This window comes from Dysidea avara, chromosome 4 (genome assembly GCF_963678975.1).
Source record: "Dysidea avara chromosome 4, odDysAvar1.4, whole genome shotgun sequence".
Classification (NCBI taxonomy): Eukaryota; Metazoa; Porifera; class Demospongiae; order Dictyoceratida; family Dysideidae; genus Dysidea; species Dysidea avara.
The window spans coordinates 24399860-24422282 of NC_089275.1; the positions used below are offsets into that span (position 1 = coordinate 24399860).

The following is a 22423-nucleotide window of genomic DNA, read 5'->3' on the forward strand; positions in this document are numbered from 1 at the left end:
AATGTGATGGCTGCAATGAATGGTTCCACAAGAGATGTCTAGAGAATTTAAGTGTGGAAGTGGAATCAATAGAAGAATCAAAAGAATGGTTATGCAAGACATGTGACTAGAAATGACCATATATATACTGTGCTTTGTGTTCATTGATATCACTATATATTATATCCATGATGCTGTGTATGCTTTTAGCACAGAAAATTGCTAATAGAAATATATGATCAGGCCACATAACGCAGGTAAACATGATTGGTAAGTCATCCAATTTCCACTATTTAAAAACGGACAATATACGGTTGTAGCTTAATAATGTAGGATTTTAGGCATGTAAGATATGTAAATAATTAGGTACACAGAATAAACAGTGCATACAAACATAATAGAACAGAAACATATACATATTAATTATAGTACAAATAATCAAGCATAAAAAAAAATCAAGCATCAGCATATGAATACAAGAACACTTCATCACCAGCTAAACACTGTTAACCTGTTCACGTTTACCTGAAGTGATGTTACGGTGCATTGCAAAGCACTGTCAGCGTCAGTATATACTGAAAAGCTGCTGACAGACTCATATTCCCTGCATGCTGACTGAAAGCACTCTGAAATGTTGATTGGACAGTATATATTTTGAAGCACCAATCATGAACACTGAGTGCATGGAAGACAGCCATCAAGACCATAACTTGGTTTATAATCAGTTCGGTGCCAGCGCAGTCCACATGAGTCAGTCTGCCTGCATCAGTGAACTAAATCAGTGGCCAGTAGTTTGTGTTACTGCTTTATGGCACTCCGGTCCACACCAGGAGAGGGAATGATCTACTTCTTTCTTCTCTCAAGTTGTATAAAGCATTTCGAGCAGCCGAAATTGCCGACCTTCAGCGGCAAATTCCATTTTTTTTCGTCTCAGAAATATATCATTCCTTGAACTGCACAGAACTCGACAGAACCTCACTGAGGAAACGAGAGAGAATCCGAGAAGGAATCGCGTGCGGAAACGTAAGAATCAATTGGAATCATTAGAATCACTTGGAAACAGAAGAATCATTCGAGGAATTACTTGGAATCAGATAATCATCATGAATCAAGCAAATCTTGGAATCAGTGTAAATTATTCAGAGATTAGGGAATCACATCGATAGAATTGAGGTAAAATTCTAAGTTGCGGACCACTCAAATTGGATTTGTAAATACTGTAATTTAGTGTATTTAGTAATTCATGAATTATCTATAATTACGTTGCTATGTGCTGCTAACGAAGCGTAACTATAGCAAACCACTTTAACCACAAATTTATGCACAGAAACGTCTTCTCAAGTGTTTTATAGATCTAGAGTGTCTATTGTGTTTCTCACGCAAATTGTTTAGAGAAACCCTTGAGGCTTCCCTTCACTTTAGTTTGTGTAAGTACAGGTAATGCCCCCCATTCAACTCGAAGTATACGCTATCTCTGGTAGCCTAGGAGGCCTTCAATGTTGTTTTGAAGCCGTTAAACGTCTATAAAACCGAAAGAGAAGACCGTTCACGAAGACTCGCCATACCCGTATTTCAGACTGCCGAGAAGAAACCACCGCAGAGCAAAGTTTATAGTTTAATACAAACTTAATTTAGCCTTCAATTCTTACATCCTGGCTGTTTTTTACCATTAAACAATTTTTCTCAGGTGGATGTGTATGGACAAACTAGTCTTGCGTGCCAGACGGTTTGTGTGGGGGCGGTTATTTTCCACCCCCATACACATTGTCTGGAATGCGGGACTACGGACAAACATAAATAGGTAGGTAGGTAGGTAGGTAGGTACACACACACACACACACACACACACACGCACACACACTTTTATGAAAACAATTTCAGTAAACCAGGCGCACGCCCACAGCCGGAAAAATACTTACAAAAGTTCTGGCTCCATACATGGTTAGAGGTCATATTTACAAGGATAAAACTATCTACCTGCATTAATTTTAACCCAGTATTACGATTTTGTGGAAGCGTTAATTTGCACAGTAATCTTATCACCTTAAATTACTGATATGATAAGGAATGCACATATCTCCTATACGTACCGAAGATTTCTCATCCAATCCACATTGTAAGGCTCAACATCATCTGGTTCAGTCAGTATGTTAGACCCAACTATGTCACGGAACACTGTTACGTCATCAGCAGTGACCTATACAGGACACCAAGCATAACTAAATGATAACTATACAACGATGAAACACACCATCAAATGAGCAATTTAAAACAGTACATTAAAACCTCACTGAATGATCACCTCTTTAACAAGACCACACTATAACGCACATAGCCATATTAAAATCATGGAGGTTTGGGTCTTTCTGGTCAAACAAATCATCCCAAAATCAGCTTCACAATACCATCCTGGTACCTTGGCAGTATTGGTTAGGTATAACCAAGCACAAAAGTACCTTTAGTAAGACCCTAAATGCCTCCAATAGACTGTTACAAAATTTTAAAAGAAAAATTATTCATGGAATTTTCTACTGACTAACTGCCTGCCTGCCTAATGCTTTCAGGCAAGTGTAACTTGATAACGGCTAAGGCTATGGGCTCGAGTTTTTCACTGTTCAACATCACTTTATCCTAAAATGTGCTATTTGGCATACCACAGTATGCACAATACATGCATCATGGACTTACCTTTGTCCTCCTTTGCGTCCCACTTCTTTTTGCCAAGGTGTCAATTGGATTCATGTTATAGTATGTTGACGTTGAGCTGAACCTTCAAAAACATTTAATAACTCATGGATGCAATTACACACGACCTTGAAATTTGGCTCATTTGTAGTACTACTTGACCCACTAAAAATATTTCAAAATCTTGTTGTTCAAATGTTAGACATAATATTTCCAGTCAATCAAAATTCTGACAATACATTTCCTATGGGGAAGCCATATAAGTACAATGTCAGCCCTTTCCCAAACTTGTAATGGAGCAAAACCATACGTGTCTGTTGTTGACACCTTTGCTGTTACCAATAATCATCTAGTTGGCTGAAATGTTAACTCTGTTGAGAAAAAATCCACTTTTAATTTTTAGCCATTTTTCAGGATTCAGCTCAACGTGAACATACTATAGCGTGATGCATGGCTTCCCTACTAGTACATTTGTAAACGGAAATCGTCTGTATTTTCTGTGGTGACTGAGCTTCTGATAGATCATACTGCTCTTCATTTGTAATACTGTGTAACGTTAATGGGCTGAACATAGTTGAAATCGAAGCGTAATGACCACTTCACTTTTCAGTCAGTAATTGATAGCTGGGGCACACGTTGTTGCATTCAGACGAAAACATTAACTCTGTTTTTCTTTCATGTGGTATGCACAGGCTCACCAGTCATAATAATGTTTTAAAACATAAACAAACAAGTATAAGGAAAAATAAGTTCAATTAGGATCATGGAAAAAAGTATTCTATAACCATGAGTGAATTAGGGATTAAATGTTTGCTAGGACATCTGCAGGTGTAGGTGTTTCTTCCCCATGATCCCTAATCGAACTTGAAATTTCTAATTTTCCCTATACTTGTTTGTATAGATACACAGTATGTTGTGCTGTGCACCACTACATCAAATACTTTTTTATAAAAGCGGCACTAAAAAGGTTACAAACTGGGTGCCATTACATCTGGAGAAGATGGTCCATCCCAGTGTCCCTCCCTTGACGCTACACATGGACTTGGTCATCATACAAACAAACTTTCAGATGAACCCGAAATGCTTTCAACAAATTGCTACGGAATTTTTTTAAAATAATGGAATTTCTAGTGACTAATTGACTGACTGATGCCTTCAGACAAGTGTAACTCAATAACAGCTATAAGGCTAAGGGCTTGATTTTTTTCACTATTCGATGTCGCTTCAGCCCAAGAGGCACTTTTTGGCATACCGCAGTACGTACAATGCGTTCTTCATGGACTTACTGGTGTCCTCTTTTGTGTCCCATTCATCCTGGCTGACAGCAAAAAGTGTTGATTTGATGGTAGCACGTGATGGCTTCCTTTTGTAATGGAAATCGTCTGCATTTTTCATAGTGGCTACTTTGATTGCAGAGGTGCTTTTCGAACAGTTATTGATTCATACTGCTGCGTAACGAGTTAAGCATAGCTGACATGGACACCTCACTTTTCAAATGATAATTGGTAGCTGGGGTGTGCGGCGCTATTCTTTCTTTTGATGCAGTATGTGTGGGTTCACCAGTCATAATAATTTTTATTTTACAAAAAAAGTCACAAACAAGTGCACAAAAAATTTGGAATTTTTAACTAAAGTAGAGACCATAGCACATCAATAAAAAGTACTGAAACAAACTGGAGTAGTGCACGATTTAAATCACAGTAAAACAATAAGATGTGTTGAGCATAATAGGGATATAACACTTCTTATTGTTTTACTGTGATTTAATATCGTGCACTACTCCAGCTTGTTTCAGTACTTTTTATCGATGTACTATGGTCCCTACTCTAGTTGAAAATTCCAATTGTTTTGTGCACTTGTAGATATAGGAAACAACCAGTTGAGCACCAAATGGCCTATACGTGGATTTGGTCTTAGGTTTTCCTTGGCAACGTGGCCTAGCTAACCTACACGTGAAGGTAAGTGGTGGGGATAAGGCCCCTGATGATGCCAACAACACCTCTAAGGTTTCTAAGTGGTCTCCTTCAACCACTCTGGCCCATCCCATCAACCAGGCCCTGACGGAGTTGTATTTTAGCGCTATTTTAATGTATCACAATGTACATAATTTATAGTACTAACAAAAAGTGGAACAAAAAGGGTGGAAAGAACTGTCCAGCTGCTATTATTCACTGACTTCAGACCCCTGAAATAACAGGTCAATGCTGTAATGACTAGATAATTAGGACCTACAACATAAGTGGAACAGAAATGTTACATTTCTATCCTAGGAGGACATCTGGAATAGAATAGTTAATTGGAATGGTGACATGGTGGAATGGTAGAGTGCATTGGTCCAATCTCACTCAGACTCCTTTGTTATAAAGAACACCTTCATAATATAGACCACACCAATGTTGATGCTTACATCACTATCTCATTGGTTGTCAGTCTTTGGTTGGCCTAATACAATTTGACTCTTCATGAGAATATCTAACTACAAATGGGGCCAAACACACTATAATGTAGGATAATATCATGTATATATACTAGAAGAATAAAAAGGGGGAATTTTAGAAGGGGGATATGGATTGTTGAAAAAAAGCCATGATGTTAACAAGAAGGGGTGGTAATGTAAACCACAAATCCCCATTTTGACTCTCTGTCAAGAAATGTTGATACATAATGTCCCATTCATCTTTAGAGATAACTGAGGACTTTGTGGTTTATATTACTGTCACAGCAATCCCTTCTTGTTTTGTGGCTTTTTTCCTAATTCTCCTTTTGAGTTTTTCCAATTTGTAGTGAGGCAAACCTGAGGGTTTTTAATGCCATAAAGATTTGAGTGGGCAGTCTCTAACTGACTTAGAAAATGGTGGGGGTATATTTATACTATTAAATAGATCGATTGATTGTGGGTCGAGTATAACATCATCATATCTTGCACAAAATGTAAACCCACAATCATTTACCTATAAAAGAAAACTCACTAATCCGTTATGCCTTCTAAGGGAAGCATAGCAGATCAGTGATCATTGGTGAAATCTGCAATACTACTCAACACTTCAGTGATCGTCAGTGAGATGTGCTGTGTGTTGATGACTCCCTCAACTGTAGATACCTATCTGCTATATATGCCATTTTAGAGAACCTCTCCAGAGGTCTCTTAGTGATTTTAAAGACCTCATTATCTCCCACGGATTTTATGCATGCTATTTTCTAAGTTTTGGATAGAACATTCTACATACAGTTAACCTTTAAGGATACACAAGAAACTGATCAAGTTGCAAAGTGTATATAGACTAAGCCAGATTATTCATTGTTAGTGACTTTAATAGATGTCAAGTTTAATTATGAATGCTATTTTCTAAGTTTTGGATAAAACATTCTACATACAGTTAACCTTTAAGGATACACAAGAAACTGATCAAATTGTAAAGAGCATATAGAGTAAGCCAGATTATTCATTGCTAGTGACTTTAATAGATGTCAAGTTTAATGAATACTTTCTTATTCTCAGATACACTTGACTGCTTTATTAGAGTATTTTGATGTTCATTATCCTTGCCCACATACACTAATCACACGGAACAGAGAACAAACCTTGCAACAAAGTCTTGGCATACCCTGTAGATTAAGCTTCCTGGTCTTGAGTTAATAACACATATTTCACAGCAACAAGTAGCCTTATACTAAACACTGTTAAGTTCATTTTTTTTAAAGTGGTACCATAAAGTCCAAAAATAAATGTAACTACTGGGCTACTGGGTGCCTTAACCCCTTGGGAAGATAGCCTAATCCTGATTACCCCAAGCTTGACCATAGACACAGGGGACAGCAGGTGGAGCACCATGTAGCTTACATCATACGGGCTAGGTCATACAGGCTTTGTTAGTGACTTGACCTAGCTAAACTACTCGAGGAAAGCTGGTAAGATAAGGCTGTTCCTAGTCCAGGGATCAAACCCTGATGCAAGCACCACCTGCAAGTGTTCCCAAGCGGTCTCCTTCAACCACTCTGGTTCATCAACACTTGAGAATGAAAAAATCTATCTTTAGCCATGGCTACAGGGTAAACTGTGTATATAAACAAGTATAAGGAAAATTTCAGAATTTTAATTTCGGTTAGGGATCATAGAAAATAAAGTAGGGAAAAAGGGAGGTCACCTACACCATAGATGTACTAAACTTTACAACAAGATTAACTCATGTGACGTCTCTGTACAAACTCCCAATGTGATGTAACGAGTTTGAAAAACCAATTGTGTTTCACTTGAGAGAGTGATAGTTGCTATAGATACATGTGTAGTAACTAGCGCGAGCTCTTTTTAATGGCTTTCTTTATCAACTGTTTGTAATTTGTCAGCTCGTAATGTGAAAAATTAGTTAATTAGTGTCGTACATGGTTGTTACAGCAGCTACAGTAGTATGGCCTGAAGTAAGTAAATTACAATACGGTCACACCCTCCTGTGCTTGTAGAGTTTTCACAAATTTTCTGTGTTATGAAGTATTCTATTTCAACAATTATATCCAGCATACTGTGTACCTAGCTATTTATATTTATCACATCTATTGCCATGCTTCAAAAATTCACTAATTAGCAGTTTTCACGGTGGTCCATAAGTCTGAAAAGTCTGTATCTCTGAAACTGTGTATAAATATAGTATAAAGAACATTGATAAAAATATCAGTATTATTCAAAATAGAACAGTCAGTACTCTAACAGAGCAGTCATTTCTGTAGCTCAGTTAACTGAGAATCCGGATAAGTGGGGTCCAGATAAATGAGGTTCCACTGTAACCAGTTAGTGGTGTAACTGCTTGGTATAATGTGCACATCATAACTGTGCTAAATTAATGCCACACAGGATATGAAAAGAATTGGGAGAATTCATAAGAATTATGAGAGGACACACTCAAAAAGTCTACCAAACCAGAAGAAGCCACCCAACTTATTAGTGACACCACCAAGAACTCTACCATGCCTGCCCTCCAGTACAAGTCAGCATTATTCAGTAACTACGTGCACTTCTAACTGTGAGATCCTTACAACTGAAACAAAGTGCAAGCATTGTATGGGATATCAAATCACCCTTCGCACATTATCCAATCATTCATCATTAAGATCTAGTAGTAGCCAGAGGCTATATACTGTATTCATATGCTAAAAACATCAATGGTCATTACTGTGGCTGTACAAAATATGTCATACACTATAGCTGTATACTTTCCAATTCCAATGGTTATCTGTAGCTATACGGTATAGATACACGAATGGGCCTCAGAAGGAAGAGAAGATAAAGAAGAACCTTAAAGATGAACTACATGAAGAAGTTGGTAGGCTGAAAAAGAGAAAAGAGGAGGTCACAACAGTTCAAGGGATTGTTGTAGATGAGACATCACAAAGAGATGTACTGAAAATTATGAGAAACAATCATACCAGCATTCATCAACAGTTTTCTGAGGGAACTGTTCAAAGAATTTTTTTGGGACCAGCAACTGCAGGCTGCAAAGGTGGGAGATTTCAGACAAATAAGGTGGCATCCAGTTGGTGCTTGAATTTAAGGCTGATATCATCAGCAGCATACCATGCAATGTGGTTATTTGGGTTTTGCCACACTACCATCAGAACGCACCTTAAGAGATTATATCAAGGAAAAGCTTAGGGATTTCAACCACAAGTATTGGAAATGCTTCAGAAGGAATCAGATATTGACAACCTTCCTCAGTATATGTGACCGGGCCTGCGAAAATAGGGCATGTGGGCACACAATTTTTGCCTACTTTTCAAAGTTTCACCACTCATAACATTTTGCACCATTATGCTATGAAACTGCAATTTCAAGCTATTAATAAGCATTTAATTGGCATCATGATGCAAGTTACAGAATGGAAATATACTTTTCCAGTACTGAGATATGACCTGTAGAGTGACAGGGTGTAGTTTGTGCCCACATGCCCTGTTTTCGCAGGCCCGGTCACATATAATGCTTACTCTCGATGAAACGAAGATCAAGGAAGACATTGTGTTTGACAAGAATACTGGTGAAATTACTGGATTTACTAACCCCAGTGATATCAATAATGCCATTTACAAAAAGACAATACAGTTGACCATCTACCTATTGCAACACATCTCCTCACTTTGATGGTTCGAGGAGTGTTTATCTACCTTGAGTTTCCTGCTGCACTTAAATGGAGTATCATATCAAAAGACATTGATGACTTTAAATGCTTTGTTGAAAGAAATCATTACTCCGTGGATAACAATCAGAGGATTGTCTCTAGGGTAGGAATCATATAAGAAGAGCTGAAAAAGAGACACAAAAGAGCAAGAGCTTAAGGAAAACACTAACTTTAAAGTTTCTATATATTACTCTTGCATACTGTATCCAAGAGCATGATACAAGAATAGTATAATCATTAAGATTGCTACTAAAATATTACTCATTTACAGTGTGTAGCATGTCTTGGTCTTTTTGGAATTGGATTGTTGAAAGCCACGTCCATTGCATCCACTGGATCATTGTAAAGACGTCTTTTCTGTGAACAATTACCACCTAGTGCTTGGGAATTTTGGAGCCGGAGAGCTCCATCATTCACTAAGCACTGTTTAATCGCAGGATTATCATTCCTTCCATCCCTGGCTCTCTGCTTTCCAAAGTAATTCTCTACTGTGCCTTGCAATACTCGTTCACTTAAAAGGAAAAGCTCACATCTTTGTTGAATTTCTTGAGCAGGTATCTTGTCATATCCACAAACCATTTTGCTGCATGTTATACATGTATGACAAGATACACAGTGAGCTTATGTTTGCCATCATTTGCCTGTAATACTCAGTCCTTCCAGAGTTTCCCTGCTAATTTGTATATGCTCTTTGTCTGTTTGTGCAATCTTTGGAAATGCCTGTGTAACGTTGTCTTCCCAGTCTCTCCAGTATTGCAAAAAAATTCTCTTCTAATCACTATCCACAAGAATGTGATGATTAATCTGGCTCACGTGTATTATTGATCTTTTGTTATTGAGTTTTGTACATGTAGGCCAGTGTAAATTTGCTAGGTTCAAGTTGTAGTTTTGTATGATTGCTGTTGTACATGATTGGTATTCATTCATAATCATACCCTACCATATTGGCAATGAGAATGGCAGAGTCGGGTCAGATGGAAAAGTTTAATTCCAAATGTGATGAATGGAACTACTCTTGGAGCTGTTGTTTTGATCAATGGTTGTCGATCAGTTCCTACGCTACAGGCAACAATGTGGCAGACAAGAAGCAAGCTGTGTTTTGCACGTTAATTGGATCTGACACTTTCAACCTGTGTGTACACTCTGTACACCCAAGCATCCAGAGGATGAGACGTATAACAATATGAGAACTAAGCTCAACACACAGTAAAGAAACTCGTCTTGGCAGAACATTACCAGTTCTATTCGTACAAGCAGCAAGACAAACAGTCGCTGGCCGCTTACCTCACAGAACTCCGTCATTTGGCTCCTGCATGTCAATGGGCAGAAGCAGCATTGGGTGAAAATCTTTGTGACAAGTTTGTGATGGGACTACACAATGAATGCCTTCTTCGGAAATTGTTAACTCAGGACCATGGCAAGTCTCTGGATGATTTGTTTCAGTTAGCAACTACTTTTGAAGCCGCAGAGAGTGAAGCCCTGAAACGTTTTGAAGGCGAAAGTCAGACAAGTATGGCACCCATCAACAATGCAAGAATCCAGAGCAGGAAGCGAACACAGTAGCCTTGTACAGAATAGTTTTCTAAAGAACAGACTTGTAACAATTGTGCCAGTTGTGGGGGATATCATGTTGACTTCACAGTGCCAAGTGTCGAAAAATTTACCACATTTCCAAAGCCTGTGGATGTGCAGCTGTGATTGTTACACCCCAGGAGTCAGATGAGTCAGCAGTTGTTCCCATATCTCAGTCAGATGAACAAACCCATGTTGACATTCATCCAATGTTTCAGATTTTACACCTCACAGAGATGCAGAAATGCCTACGTTCGATGCTTGACTCAGCTTCACCCTTAACATTTGTCAATGTGAAGAGACTTTGAGAAACCCTAGACTGAATGAGTTCTTGGAGCTTCTGAATCATCAAACCCTTGGGTTACTTTACAACCACAGTGGTACGTGAAGATGATTCAAGTCAGTCAGCCAACTTGTTAATTTTCACACAAGGGAGTCAACATCCTAAGCAGGGATGCTTAATATCACAATTACTCCCAGACAGCTCAGCACCACTGCTGCCTTACAAGTTGAGTTGAATAGTCTTAAACAGATATTAGAAGTCCATGCAGACATTTTTCAACCAGGCTTAGGCACTTGCACGCGAGACTCACACTTCGTGATGAAGCAGTGCCTAATTACTGTAAACCTTACCGACTTCCATTTGCTATCAAACCTGCTGTTTGAGCTGAACTATATAGACCAGCTGGAAAAGAATGGAGCGATCGAGAAAATGACACAGTCAGACTACGCCACACCAATAGTGGTAGTCAAAAAGTCTGGAGGTAGAGTGCATATTTGTGGCAACTTCAAGGTCATATTGAATCCAGTACTGAGGAATGATGCACTGTCCTCTACCGCTACCACAAGCACTTTACCAAAGTTGAATGGTGGTGTCCACTTTTCAAAGTTGGACTTGGCTGATGCTTGTTTACAAATTGAACCGGACAATGCTTCCAAGCAGCTGGTTGTGATCAACACACATCAAGGGTTGTATTGCTACAAGCGAATGCCAAGTTGTGTGTGCTCCTGCTATTTTCCAGAAAGTTATGGAGCAAACTCTTAGCGGTATTCGTGGTGTTGCGTGTTATTTAGATGACCTTATTGTTACAGGTAACACCGAGAAGGAGCACTTGACAACCTTGCAGAAGACATTGCAGCATCTCAAGGACAGTGGTTTTCAGCTTCATGAATCTAAGCATTCATTTCTGCAGACAGGTGTCAGCTACCTGGGGCATGTTATTGACAAGGATGGAATTTGTCCAATGACAGACAAGATTGAAGCTATTCAGAACATGCCACTACCCCAAGATCAGAAGGAGCTCAAGTCATTCCTATGAATGGTAAACTATTATGACAGATTTTTACCTGGCCTAGCTACCAAGTGTGCTCCCCTTCATGAATTGTTACACAAGGATAAAAACTGGTACTGGAGCTGTAAACACACCAATGCAGTTGACCAGATCAAAGAGGCTCTGACATCAATTAACTCACTATGATCCCAAATTGCTATTAACTTTATCGCCTGTGATGCTAGCCCAGTTGGAGTGGGTGCAGTCCTCTCCACACCCTTCCTGATGGTACAGAGAAACCAATAGCGTATGCTTCTCGTAAGTTGACCAAGGCAGAGCAAAATTATGCTCAAATCCAGAAAGAATCATTGGGAATAGTGTATAATGTTAAGAAGTTTACGCAGTATCTGTTGGGTAGGAAGTTTAAGTTGTACACTGACCACAAACCATTGTTAACTATTTTTTACCTGCAGAAAGGAATTCCTGGGATTGCTGCCAACAGACAACGATGGGCTGAAACTCTTTCTGCTTATGATTATGAAATACATTTCCAACCTTTCACTAAGCATGGCAATGCCGATGATGCTCTGTCCAGATTACCATTGGACCAAAACCAAAACTGGGTTGATGACACTGAAGAAATTGTTTGAGCTGTGGAAACAGTTCTTGAATTACCAGTAACTAAAAAAAAGAAATTAGGAAGGCCACAGCTCAAGACCTAGTTTTGTCTCAGGTATTTAATTATACATTACACGGTTGGCCAGTATATTCTAGCATAGTGGACAGTAAAGTATTCCCTTTCTTTCACAAGAGAACACAATTGACGGGGGGCTGAGGGTAGTGATTCCACAGAAACACTGTCACAAAGTGATGCAACTGCTCCATTCAGGACATCTGTGAATGAAATCATTGGCAAGGCTTCGTGTTTGGTGGCCAGACAATGACAGTGCTATTGAGATTCATGCTAAGAGTTGTACAGGTTGTGCCACAGCTGCCTGTCCCTGTACCCTTACACCAGTGGGAATTGCCACTACATCCTTAGCAGTGAGTACACATTGACTACACTAGACCATTCAAAGGCAAGATGTGGTTACTTCTGATAGACTCATTCAGTAAATGGCCAGAAGTGTTAGAAATGACCATAGCCCCAATTAGCAAGCTTAAGCAAATCTTTACTGCACAAGGGTTACCGGAGCAGATTGTTTCAGAAAATGGACTTCAGTTCACAGCCAGTGAGTTTAACGATTACTGCAGTGTACATGGAATTCTATACACAACCACTGCCCCTTACCACCCTAGATCAAATGCGGAAGTAGTGAGACTTGTTGAAACTTTTAAGAACAGTGTTGAGAAAGCTAATCGTACTTCAAGAAAAGAAATTCAAGATTGTGTTATGAATTTCCTTGCAAGATATATAGTTACACCTCATTCAGTGACGGATCAGACACCTTCAGAACTGTTGAATGGATGACGATTATGAACACTTTTAGACTTTTAGATCTCCTCCGTCCTAAGTTACAACAAGCTAGGTGACCTAGTGTGGGTGCGAAACTTCAGGGAGGAAAGAGATGGGTTCCAGGTATAATCAAAGAAAAATCTGGAAACATGATGTACCAAGTTTTAATTGAAGGACAAAACCTTACTTGGTGCTATCATGCAAACCAGTTGAAAACCAGACTGACAGCTTCACATCTTGTGGAGTCACATATCTCACAAGTTTCTTCTCAACCAAGTGACTATCAACCAGCAAGTAGTTCTCGAGTGGGAGACAGTCAACCAGAACAGTCAATAGTTGAACAGCCACCTCTGACAAGATCTGCACGAGTGCTGAAGCCAAGGAGACCATGGCCACCTAGTAACAATTAAACTAAGAGGGAGGAGATGTAGTATCTTGAGAATGTGATGATCAATCTGTCTCACGTGGATTATTGTTATTTTGTTATTACATTCATAATCGAACCCTACCATACTTGTTTGTTTTTGAAACAGAGTTCTAATTTCTTTTGATGGTGTCTTCTTGTGAATTGCTGGTGTTATACGAAAGTGGCGAATCATGGACTCAAGAGCCAGAAAGAAAAAAACACAAATAACATGAATCGTTATTTACAGGAAATAAGTCTCCTCAATTGACTTTCTCAATCCACTTAGTTGTGTAGTTATGGATGCTACTCTCTTCTCCAGCCACTGCCATGTTACTTAAGCAGGCCAAGTATGGTGCAACTCTCTCTTTTCATACTTCTCCAGCAGCACATGTTGCACATGTTGCGCATGTCCAGACACATATCTTAGTGTATTGAGCTCATTATCACTGTAAGTCATCTTGGGTGGCTTGTCACTAACAATTGCTACACTGCTTGGCTCTGCTGTAGAAAAAAGGTCTTCATATAAAGCTCTCAAATATTTTTAGGTTGACTGTTTGAGCTGCTAGTCGGACATAATTCAACCCAATGTGTTAGCAAAATGTTTTCCACAATGTAGAATTCTTGTGCGATGAAATTCTCGCCATAACTTTTCTTGTTTGGTGGTGACTAATTTGTAACCTTTCAGCGTAGTGAAAGTGTTTCTAAGTGCAAGCACAAGCTCTTCACTAAAAAAGCGTCGAATACTTCTATTGATGTTTTGTCGCTATCTGCAATTCTCCTCAATAACTTCGTTGTAAATTCTCTTCCACTTTGTAACGAATTAAATGAACTGCCTTCTGCTTCGCTACAATACTCGCTTCAAACAATCTGCTAGCCATGTTAGCTAAGTCTCAGCCTTAGAAACAACATCTGTGATGTAGCCGAAACACCAATGTTATAGTGTGCGACTTCCGTTTCCAATCCCGTTGTAAAGTTTAGTATATCTATGCCTTCACCTGCAGATGTATGTACTAGTGAACATTTAATCCCTGATTCAGTCTAAACCCATGACTGAAGTTGTCCACTAGTAAGTGTAGGTGACCTCCCTTGTTTCCATACTTTTTCCTATGATACCTAATCACATTTAAAATACATAATTTTTCCTTATAGTTTAACTTTTTTTTGTAACATTATTATGACTGGTGAACCTGTGCATACCGCATCAAAAGAAAGGATGGCACCAGAGGTAATGTTTTTGACTGAACACAAGCCCCAAATATCAATTACTGAAGTGGCCATGATGCTTCGCTTTTAGCTCATTTCACCTCATTTCACCATGTTACAAACAAAGAACAGTAGGAGAAGGCCTCTGCTATCCACGACTGAATTAGGGTTTAAATGTCTACTAATATATCTTCAGGTGTAGGCAACCTCCCTTGTTTCACTACTTTTTATTTCTATGATCCCTATATCAAACTTATCAGGGTTTTACCCATGCCGGTCGGCAGTGGTTCAAAGCGACCAGTACCCAACCAGTACAATTCTTACATGTATCACTGATGCACATGTAATATACTCTAATAAAATACACAAGCACTCTCTTAATTTGTAACAATATTATGACTGGTAAAACCACACACAGAACAAAAGAACGGTGCCAGCTACAAGCTTATTGCTTTTGCCTAAACACGCACCCCAAATATCAAATATCAATTACTGAAATGGCAAAGTGGCCTTTACGCTTCATTTTCAGCTATGTTCAGCCCGTTATGCAGTGTTACAAATGAAGAAACACTGGGAGAAGGACCTTTGCAGTCAATCAGTCACAACAGAAATTCAGATGATTCCCATCAAATGTATCCCGTGCCACTACTGCAAATAAACACCTTGCACTGTCAGCAAATATAAATTGGACACAAAGGAGGACACAGATAAGTCCATGAAGCATGCATTGTAGGTAAAAAAGGTACCAAACGGCACCAGTCGAGTTGAAGCAATGAAAAATCAAGCCTGTAGCCTTAACCGTTACCAAGTTACACTTGTCTGAAGTCAGGCAGTCAGCCAGTACAATTTTTTTTTACAAAACAATTGTTGCAACTTTTTGGAAGTGTTCAGGTCGTACTAAAGTCACATTTGGGCTTGGTTATACTTAACCAACCAACCAATACTGTCATAAAGGTATCGTGAAGCTGGTTTTAGGGTGCAATTTTGACCAGAAAACCCCAAACTTTTATGAACACTGTATAATAGTGTGTAGTACATACAGTCAAGTTGTATACAGTAGCTTAACTACATAGCAGTGCTTTTTGAAGTTTGAAAAGAAATTGAAGTAGCTACCCCGTTATTTTCTGTGGCCCTTGAAGTGGCCTAATTTAGATCATACATATGCTTTGATCATGGTCTATTATCTATGCTTTGATAATCACGCGGAGTAGCTACAGGAGCATAGTGTCACGTGCAATGATCATCTATAAACCTTACCGTCGCATAATTGCCGCGCTTTACGTTGTAATATTCTGCAGTCAACGGTACTTCGACGGTTGAGTACTGTCTACATCTCTTAAGTACACTAACAAGTCTAATACAACTTTTAAAAGCCTTCATCTTGCTCCCGATGGATCCAGAGCTCAGCGATGTATCTCGGATGTATCAGTATATCTAATTATAAGCGCAGATGTAAATATAATTATCTAGGTGCGCGTAATGATCACCCTGACCAATTTTTGCAAAAAGGGGTCTTCCACACACATCCAATTCTATAAATTCAGAAAACTACGCATTAATGTGAAAATTTATCCATCTACTAAGCTATGTTGGTGCTCACTACTGACCAAATTTCAAGTCAATAGCATTGTATAGTTTCCAATGAGTCATCAAAGTTGGTAAATTGGATGTGGTGAAAGACCCCCTTTCGCAAATCCGGTCACAATTACTGATATTTTTATTGAGGTCAAGTGCTGAAGGTGTGTAGGACATTTGATCATACAGCATGTTTAAAGATGGTATATTAAGTAGCTATATATGTTTGCAGAAAGTCATGACTAGACCAGTATGGGAAGCTCATACTAGAGAAATCAACTCAGTCTACAACAAAAACTACAACAGCCACAATGGCTTAATGTAGTTAGTGTACTTATATAACTACACAAACTACTTATATAACTACATTAACTACTACACTAACTAGCTACTTGTAATTTTAGTAATCATTTAAAGTCTCCAGTTCCTGTTAGGCTAGGCTGCAGCACATGTTGTTGTCAGATCTTCAGTGTAAAGTGATAATAATAGTAATAACTACAACTACTTATATAACATACCGGAGAGTCAGGCTTATGATGAGCGCATTTGGGAAGTGCTCAGTGTGAGCATGCTTTTCACCATTGGTGTTTGTGGCTACTGGTACATGGTGGCATGGGCAACTACTGTGTTATAGTAATTGTTTGTTCAGGCTGCAATGTAATTAGCCTTGCGTTGTGTTTATAAGACCTGCTGTGATGTGTTTGTGGAGTCATTGGTCATCAACAAATCATCCTATATCATCTAATGTCCATCTGGCCTTCTCCAAGGGTCACATTAATTGATTCTGGAGGCCATCCTGGGGTTTACAGCTGTCCAGCTTTTTAACAGTCAGTGTTGGGGATGGTGATCTGCCCAGGAAAAACAGAATTATGTGCACCATATAGTGGACTGGCCTGGGATCCCTTAATGGTGTGTCATACATGCTGCAGAGAATAGATTTTGGTAATGATAGCTAAAAGCCGTATAGTGTGCTTTGTTCAAAAGTAGCTACTATAGTAGACTAGTATATAGTTAACCTACAACTCAGCTACATAGCTGGTCAGCTAAAAGATTTTAACATGTGCTAGTTATAGAGCTGCAGCTAATTATAAACAACACTATACATAGCTACACCACAATGGCTACCCAATGGCCTTGAATTCACAAGTATGAAGTTCATCTCTATTATACAGTATATACCCCCTGCAGTTACTTTACATGATGCGCATACTTCTGAACTTGAGTATTTAACTTACGTATGTGCATCATACTAAGGAGGCATACTGTCAACATGGCAATATATTTAATATGGTGAATTTGCATACATAGCTAGGTACTATACTATAGCTATAGCTAATCATTCACTATATCATGTGGGCCATTTATATAAAAAACAGGATGAGGAGTGCATAATGAATGGCTCAATAGAGTCAATACACGAAGATAAATGCAGATTTTCTTCATGTATATTATTGTAAACCCTATCAGAGCTGCAACATGGAGGAGAGAGCAGAATGACTTTTCAGAAAGCCATAAATGTATTGCTATAGAATTTGAGGCCACGGGACCTAGAACAGCCATACATATTTCACTAGTAACTCATTTTGCCATGAAACAATGAGCTTGAAACTCTGCTTTTATGAAACAGAAAGCTGAGCATGAATAATCACTAAAATTAATTGATGGCTATCACCAGATTCACCACCCATTAAATGCGTATGTTACTTCCATGATGTACCAATGAAAAATAAGGTTCATAGATTATATGTTTATTATTTTGAATTAAGCATCCAGAATCTACATAAGGTATGACTTGATCATGAAGTTTGTGTCCACGTGCATTTTGTAAGCCCTGTTTTTGCAAGCCTGGTCACATTTTGTAACAGTGCTCATAGATCACTACTATATATTATGTTCTAGCTACTATATAGTCATTGAGAGAACCTATATAAAGATTAGAGGCATGAAACCCTGTACAATTCTATACAAATGAAAATCTAATGACGTGCAATGTCAATACTCAGTATTTATTTATTATTGATACTGTGCAGACTGCAGACCTCCATTAGGGAAAGCACAGATACACACAAGAAAACATATATATAAAGCATACAACATTTAGTCTATAGCTGGGTTAATACAAAAATAGTCTACAATCCTTTTCTTAAAGTCATCTATATTGCTTGCTTCAATTTGCAGTAGCTGGGTGGTTGCATGTTCCATATTTTAATAGTGGTAGGAAAAAATGAGTGAGAATAAACGTTTAAGTGAGCTGATACCTGTCTGAATCTCTGAGAGTATTCTAGACAGATGAGGACTCCACAACATGGGCTGATAGACTGTTCCAGTTGTTTATTGTATGAATTGTAAGAAACTAACTTATCCAGCTGAAATATTTTGCATCTGTATAATATTGTGAGTCTTAATTGTGACCTTTAGTAGTGGAGGTCTGATGCATTTATAGCTATAGCAATACATCTTTTTGATGCTGAGTCAATTTAGTTGGTGAGAAATCCAAAATTATTCCAAGGCAAGCACCCAATCACAATCCTGGCTCCTAACTGGGCATAAGTGCAACAATTCTCCTTAATAAACATTGTAGGGGATTTCTCTTTATTCTTTATTTTGTTTATAATATCTGCACTGTAACTGTAGCAGGAAGTTAAAAACTCTGCATGTTGAATGCAGAAAATACCAGAGTGGCTTGAGTCTTAATTGATCCCCCAGACAACTTGTGTGGCAACATTAACCATATATTATTGTACATATTGCACACCGTTTAGTTTTCCACATTTTAAACTTTCATGCAGGTTTCACTACAGCAGCTAGGGTTGAGAGGAACATGCTCATTATTGTAATAATCAGTTAACCTAAATGTGTAGATATTATAAACACTACTGGAGAATTTACCATATGAAAACACCATGAAAAGACTGTGAAAATTTTGAAATACCCATGAAATCCATTCAAATTTCATGGGATGCCTATACCCATGAACAGGGCCGCCCACAGGGGGGGGGGGGGGGGGGCAACTGGGGCATTTTGCCCCGGGCCCCAGCCTGAAAGGGGCCCCAGGAAGGGCCCCCTGAATACCTGTTTAAAAGATCGATATACTCTAATAGAGCAGTCAGATCTAAATACTCTAATAGAGCAGTCACAGTATTCTTCAGAGGAGCAGTGTAGCAAACTTATAGATAAGGAGATATGGTTGGTGATGGGTAGTTATTGTTATTGCCAGCAGGTTGTGACCTTTTTTTTTTTTTTTTTTTTTTTTTGGTCTTCACCTTACAACTTGGGTCAAGGGCCCCACTTTAACTCTTTGCCCTGGGCCCCTTAATTTCTCTGGGCGGCCCTGCCCATGAAATTGAACCTCACCAATGAAATATCAATGAAATGATGTTAATGAAAAAGGCATGAATTAAAAGAACTACGCAGTGAAAACCCTATAAAATGATTTTTTATTTCATGTGTATTTCACTGGATTTTCATGGGAGATGTTCAATTTCACTGAAATTTGAAGTTTTCATGAGTATCTATTTCAAAATTTTTCATTACATTTTCATGAGGAAAATCCTATGCACTGTACATCCAACAAAGAATACAGGAGTTCGTTTTCATAGAACTGGTGCAGCGCTAGCTTAGCAGAGTGTAGCTAACTAATATACACACACATGCTTATTACATCACCTCTGGACAAAATTAACTGTATACCACTATGTATGCATGCCCCCTGAAAAGATAACAGTAGCATTATAATGGTCTGCACTATACCATTTGACAGTTATATTGGAAATTGACACTGACCATGCAATTTGCAGCATTCCTTGGGATGTTTTCCAAGCAATTTCTACCTGAATATGACATGTCTAATGCTGAACTTTGTTGTTTAGTACTTTTGCATGCATTTTACATGTACAAGGTAACCATTTAACATAATATTGCTTGGTAATGGTACACCCAGAATTTTAAATGCATGCATGAGCACCATTTTAATGTTCCTTCTTAAAGTTTGTGTGAGTTAATATTATGTGCTATGCAAAATTGCATATACTTCAGGGGCGTATAGCCAGGGGGGGTTCAAAGGGTTCGGACGAACCCCCTTTTCAGAGTTAAGTTTTTTAAATCGTGATACTGGTTAACTAGAACTGAATTAACTTACACAAATCCACTGAAATGGGTAGCTACAGGTCTTCAGGCAGAGAAATTCAAGTACCTCTACTCGCTATTGCGAATGAATTTATAAGAATACACATGTTTACACGTGCACACCTACGAAATTCTATACTTAGGGCAGAACCCCCCTTTTGGAAATCCTGCCTACGCCCCTGTACTTAGCTATAATGTATAAGTGTTTGTACTTAGCCATTATCCCAGGAAACCCTCAAGTATATCAATATCAGATTTTTCAATGTAGCTACATAAAACAGTGACAAAGTTTATTGAGATGCATAGCACCAAGTTAATGCTATAATTAGATCAAAACATGTAATTTGTAGTATCACAGTATAACATGGCACATAGCTAGATGACAAAATGTAGGTTGTACTTCAGCACATATCTGTGCAATCCTATACAAAAAAGCAATGCGTGATAGGAAACAAGTCATGCTAATACTGGTCATCCCTAAAATGAATAAAATTCAATAGTACTATGTAGCTATTTGAAAGATATCTATGTCTTTCTCATATCTGAATAATTCCACAAGGAGTATATTATTTATTGATATGACCCTATAGCTCTCAATCTAAACCATTTCTCCATCTATAGCTTCTACTGATTGGTTAAAGGAATAAATTCATTCTGTTGTCATCCTATCAATATTACCACAAATCCCTCCAGAGCAATAAAATAGTGGTATGCATAATACCCATGCACATACACAGATTCTGTTGTTCTATTTCCAATGCATATGCATGGTGTCTGTAAATGATCTAAGCATGCCTGCAAATCTTATCAATATTTGTTAGAATGGGACATTAACATGACTGTAGTTATGAGCAGTCTTCTTAATTAGATTAAATTATAGATTCCATTAATATATGACACATCCTTGTAAGATACACTGCAGGTGGTATAGCAAATCATATAGCCCTATATATATATATAAGACTGCTATTACTATGCAAAACTTTACAAGTTGCACAAGCTTAAAGCAAATGAACTTTAGTTGTGGCTATAAAGGATAATGACTTGAAAGCAAACTGAATTATGTTTAATACAGTGGCGACCTTTCAAATCTTTATTGCTAATGAACAGTGGATATCCTCTAGCTTTGCCTAGCTCTCCATTGACAACTCTGTTCCCTGTATCAGTGGTGTTGTCCCCAGTGTAGTGTATAGTCTTTCCAAAGTGATCTGTATTATTGTTCTGATTCAAAATGACGACCTCAAGATTTCCTTGCAGTGGCCAAGGTACTGAGTCATCATAAGCACCCTTCATCACACAGGCATATGCAGACATGTGAGTGCCTATTCCACCATCATCCCCAGCAGCACAGATACACAGACACATCCTGTAGCCACCACTGTACGTATAAAATGGTGGACTGCACCATTGTTCACTTTGTCTCTTCAGGTTTGCGTAATCTGGCATTCTTATCCAAACTGGTGCCACTTGATTCTCTTTTGTACACGTCACTTGCCAGGCAATTTTGGTATTCCAATCAGCAGTAGTAAAGATCTTTTCTAACTGTGTGTTCAATTCACTGCGCAATTTCGGCTTTTCAAGCTCATTGACTCTTATCTGTGTTGCAGACTCTACATATGCTAGGCCTTGGCTTAGTTTACTCTCAGCTTTTGCTAACAAAACTTTTGTGCTTTCAACTTCTTGTGTTTTCGTTAGTCTTCTTGTTGGACTATCGATTTCCTTTAAGGTGGATTCATAGCGCTCGGTGGTTGTTTTTACTTCAGTAGTCAAAACCTCTTCAGTCTTTTTAAGTTTCTCAGAAGCCTTTATTAGCTCTTGCCTAGTCAAAGCCAAATGCGTTGCTACGTTTTCCTTGCAACGGGGCAGCCTTTGGCTGTTTCGACACGTCATGCACTACAAAAGGTGTATCCACAGCAGTTGCTCAGACGGGGACATCGACTTAACTTCATGCATATTTGGCAGACAAACCGCTCAGGGGCAGGCTATT

The 22423-nt window shown here is 38.5% G+C and overlaps 2 protein-coding genes across 2 annotated transcripts in view; both read right to left on the minus strand.

Annotated features, from left to right (window-relative positions):
• Window positions 1–16175, minus strand: part of LOC136254463 (D-2-hydroxyglutarate dehydrogenase, mitochondrial-like) — a 39045-nt gene extending 22870 nt beyond the window's left edge. The window contains exons 1-2 of the mRNA XM_066047154.1: window positions 15994–16175; window positions 2070–2176 (exon numbers count right to left, since the gene is read on the minus strand). Coding sequence (XP_065903226.1) covers window positions 2070–2176; window positions 15994–16116 — 230 coding nt within the window. The 5' untranslated portion in view covers window positions 16117–16175. The remainder of the gene's footprint in view (window positions 1–2069; window positions 2177–15993) is intronic.
• A 5278-nt stretch (window positions 16176–21453) lies between these two features.
• LOC136253697 (TNF receptor-associated factor 3-like) lies at window positions 21454–22326 on the minus strand. Its single transcript, XM_066046357.1, has one exon. The coding sequence runs from the start codon at window positions 22324–22326 to the stop codon at window positions 21454–21456; it is 873 nt and encodes a 290-aa protein (XP_065902429.1).
• Between the last annotated feature and the right edge of the window lie 97 nt (window positions 22327–22423).

Excerpts from the sequence above, each read along its gene's own strand:
- LOC136253697 (XM_066046357.1), bottom strand. The coding sequence starts at position 22,326 with ATGACGTGTCGAAACAGCCAAAGGCTGCCCCGTTGCAAGGAAAACGTA.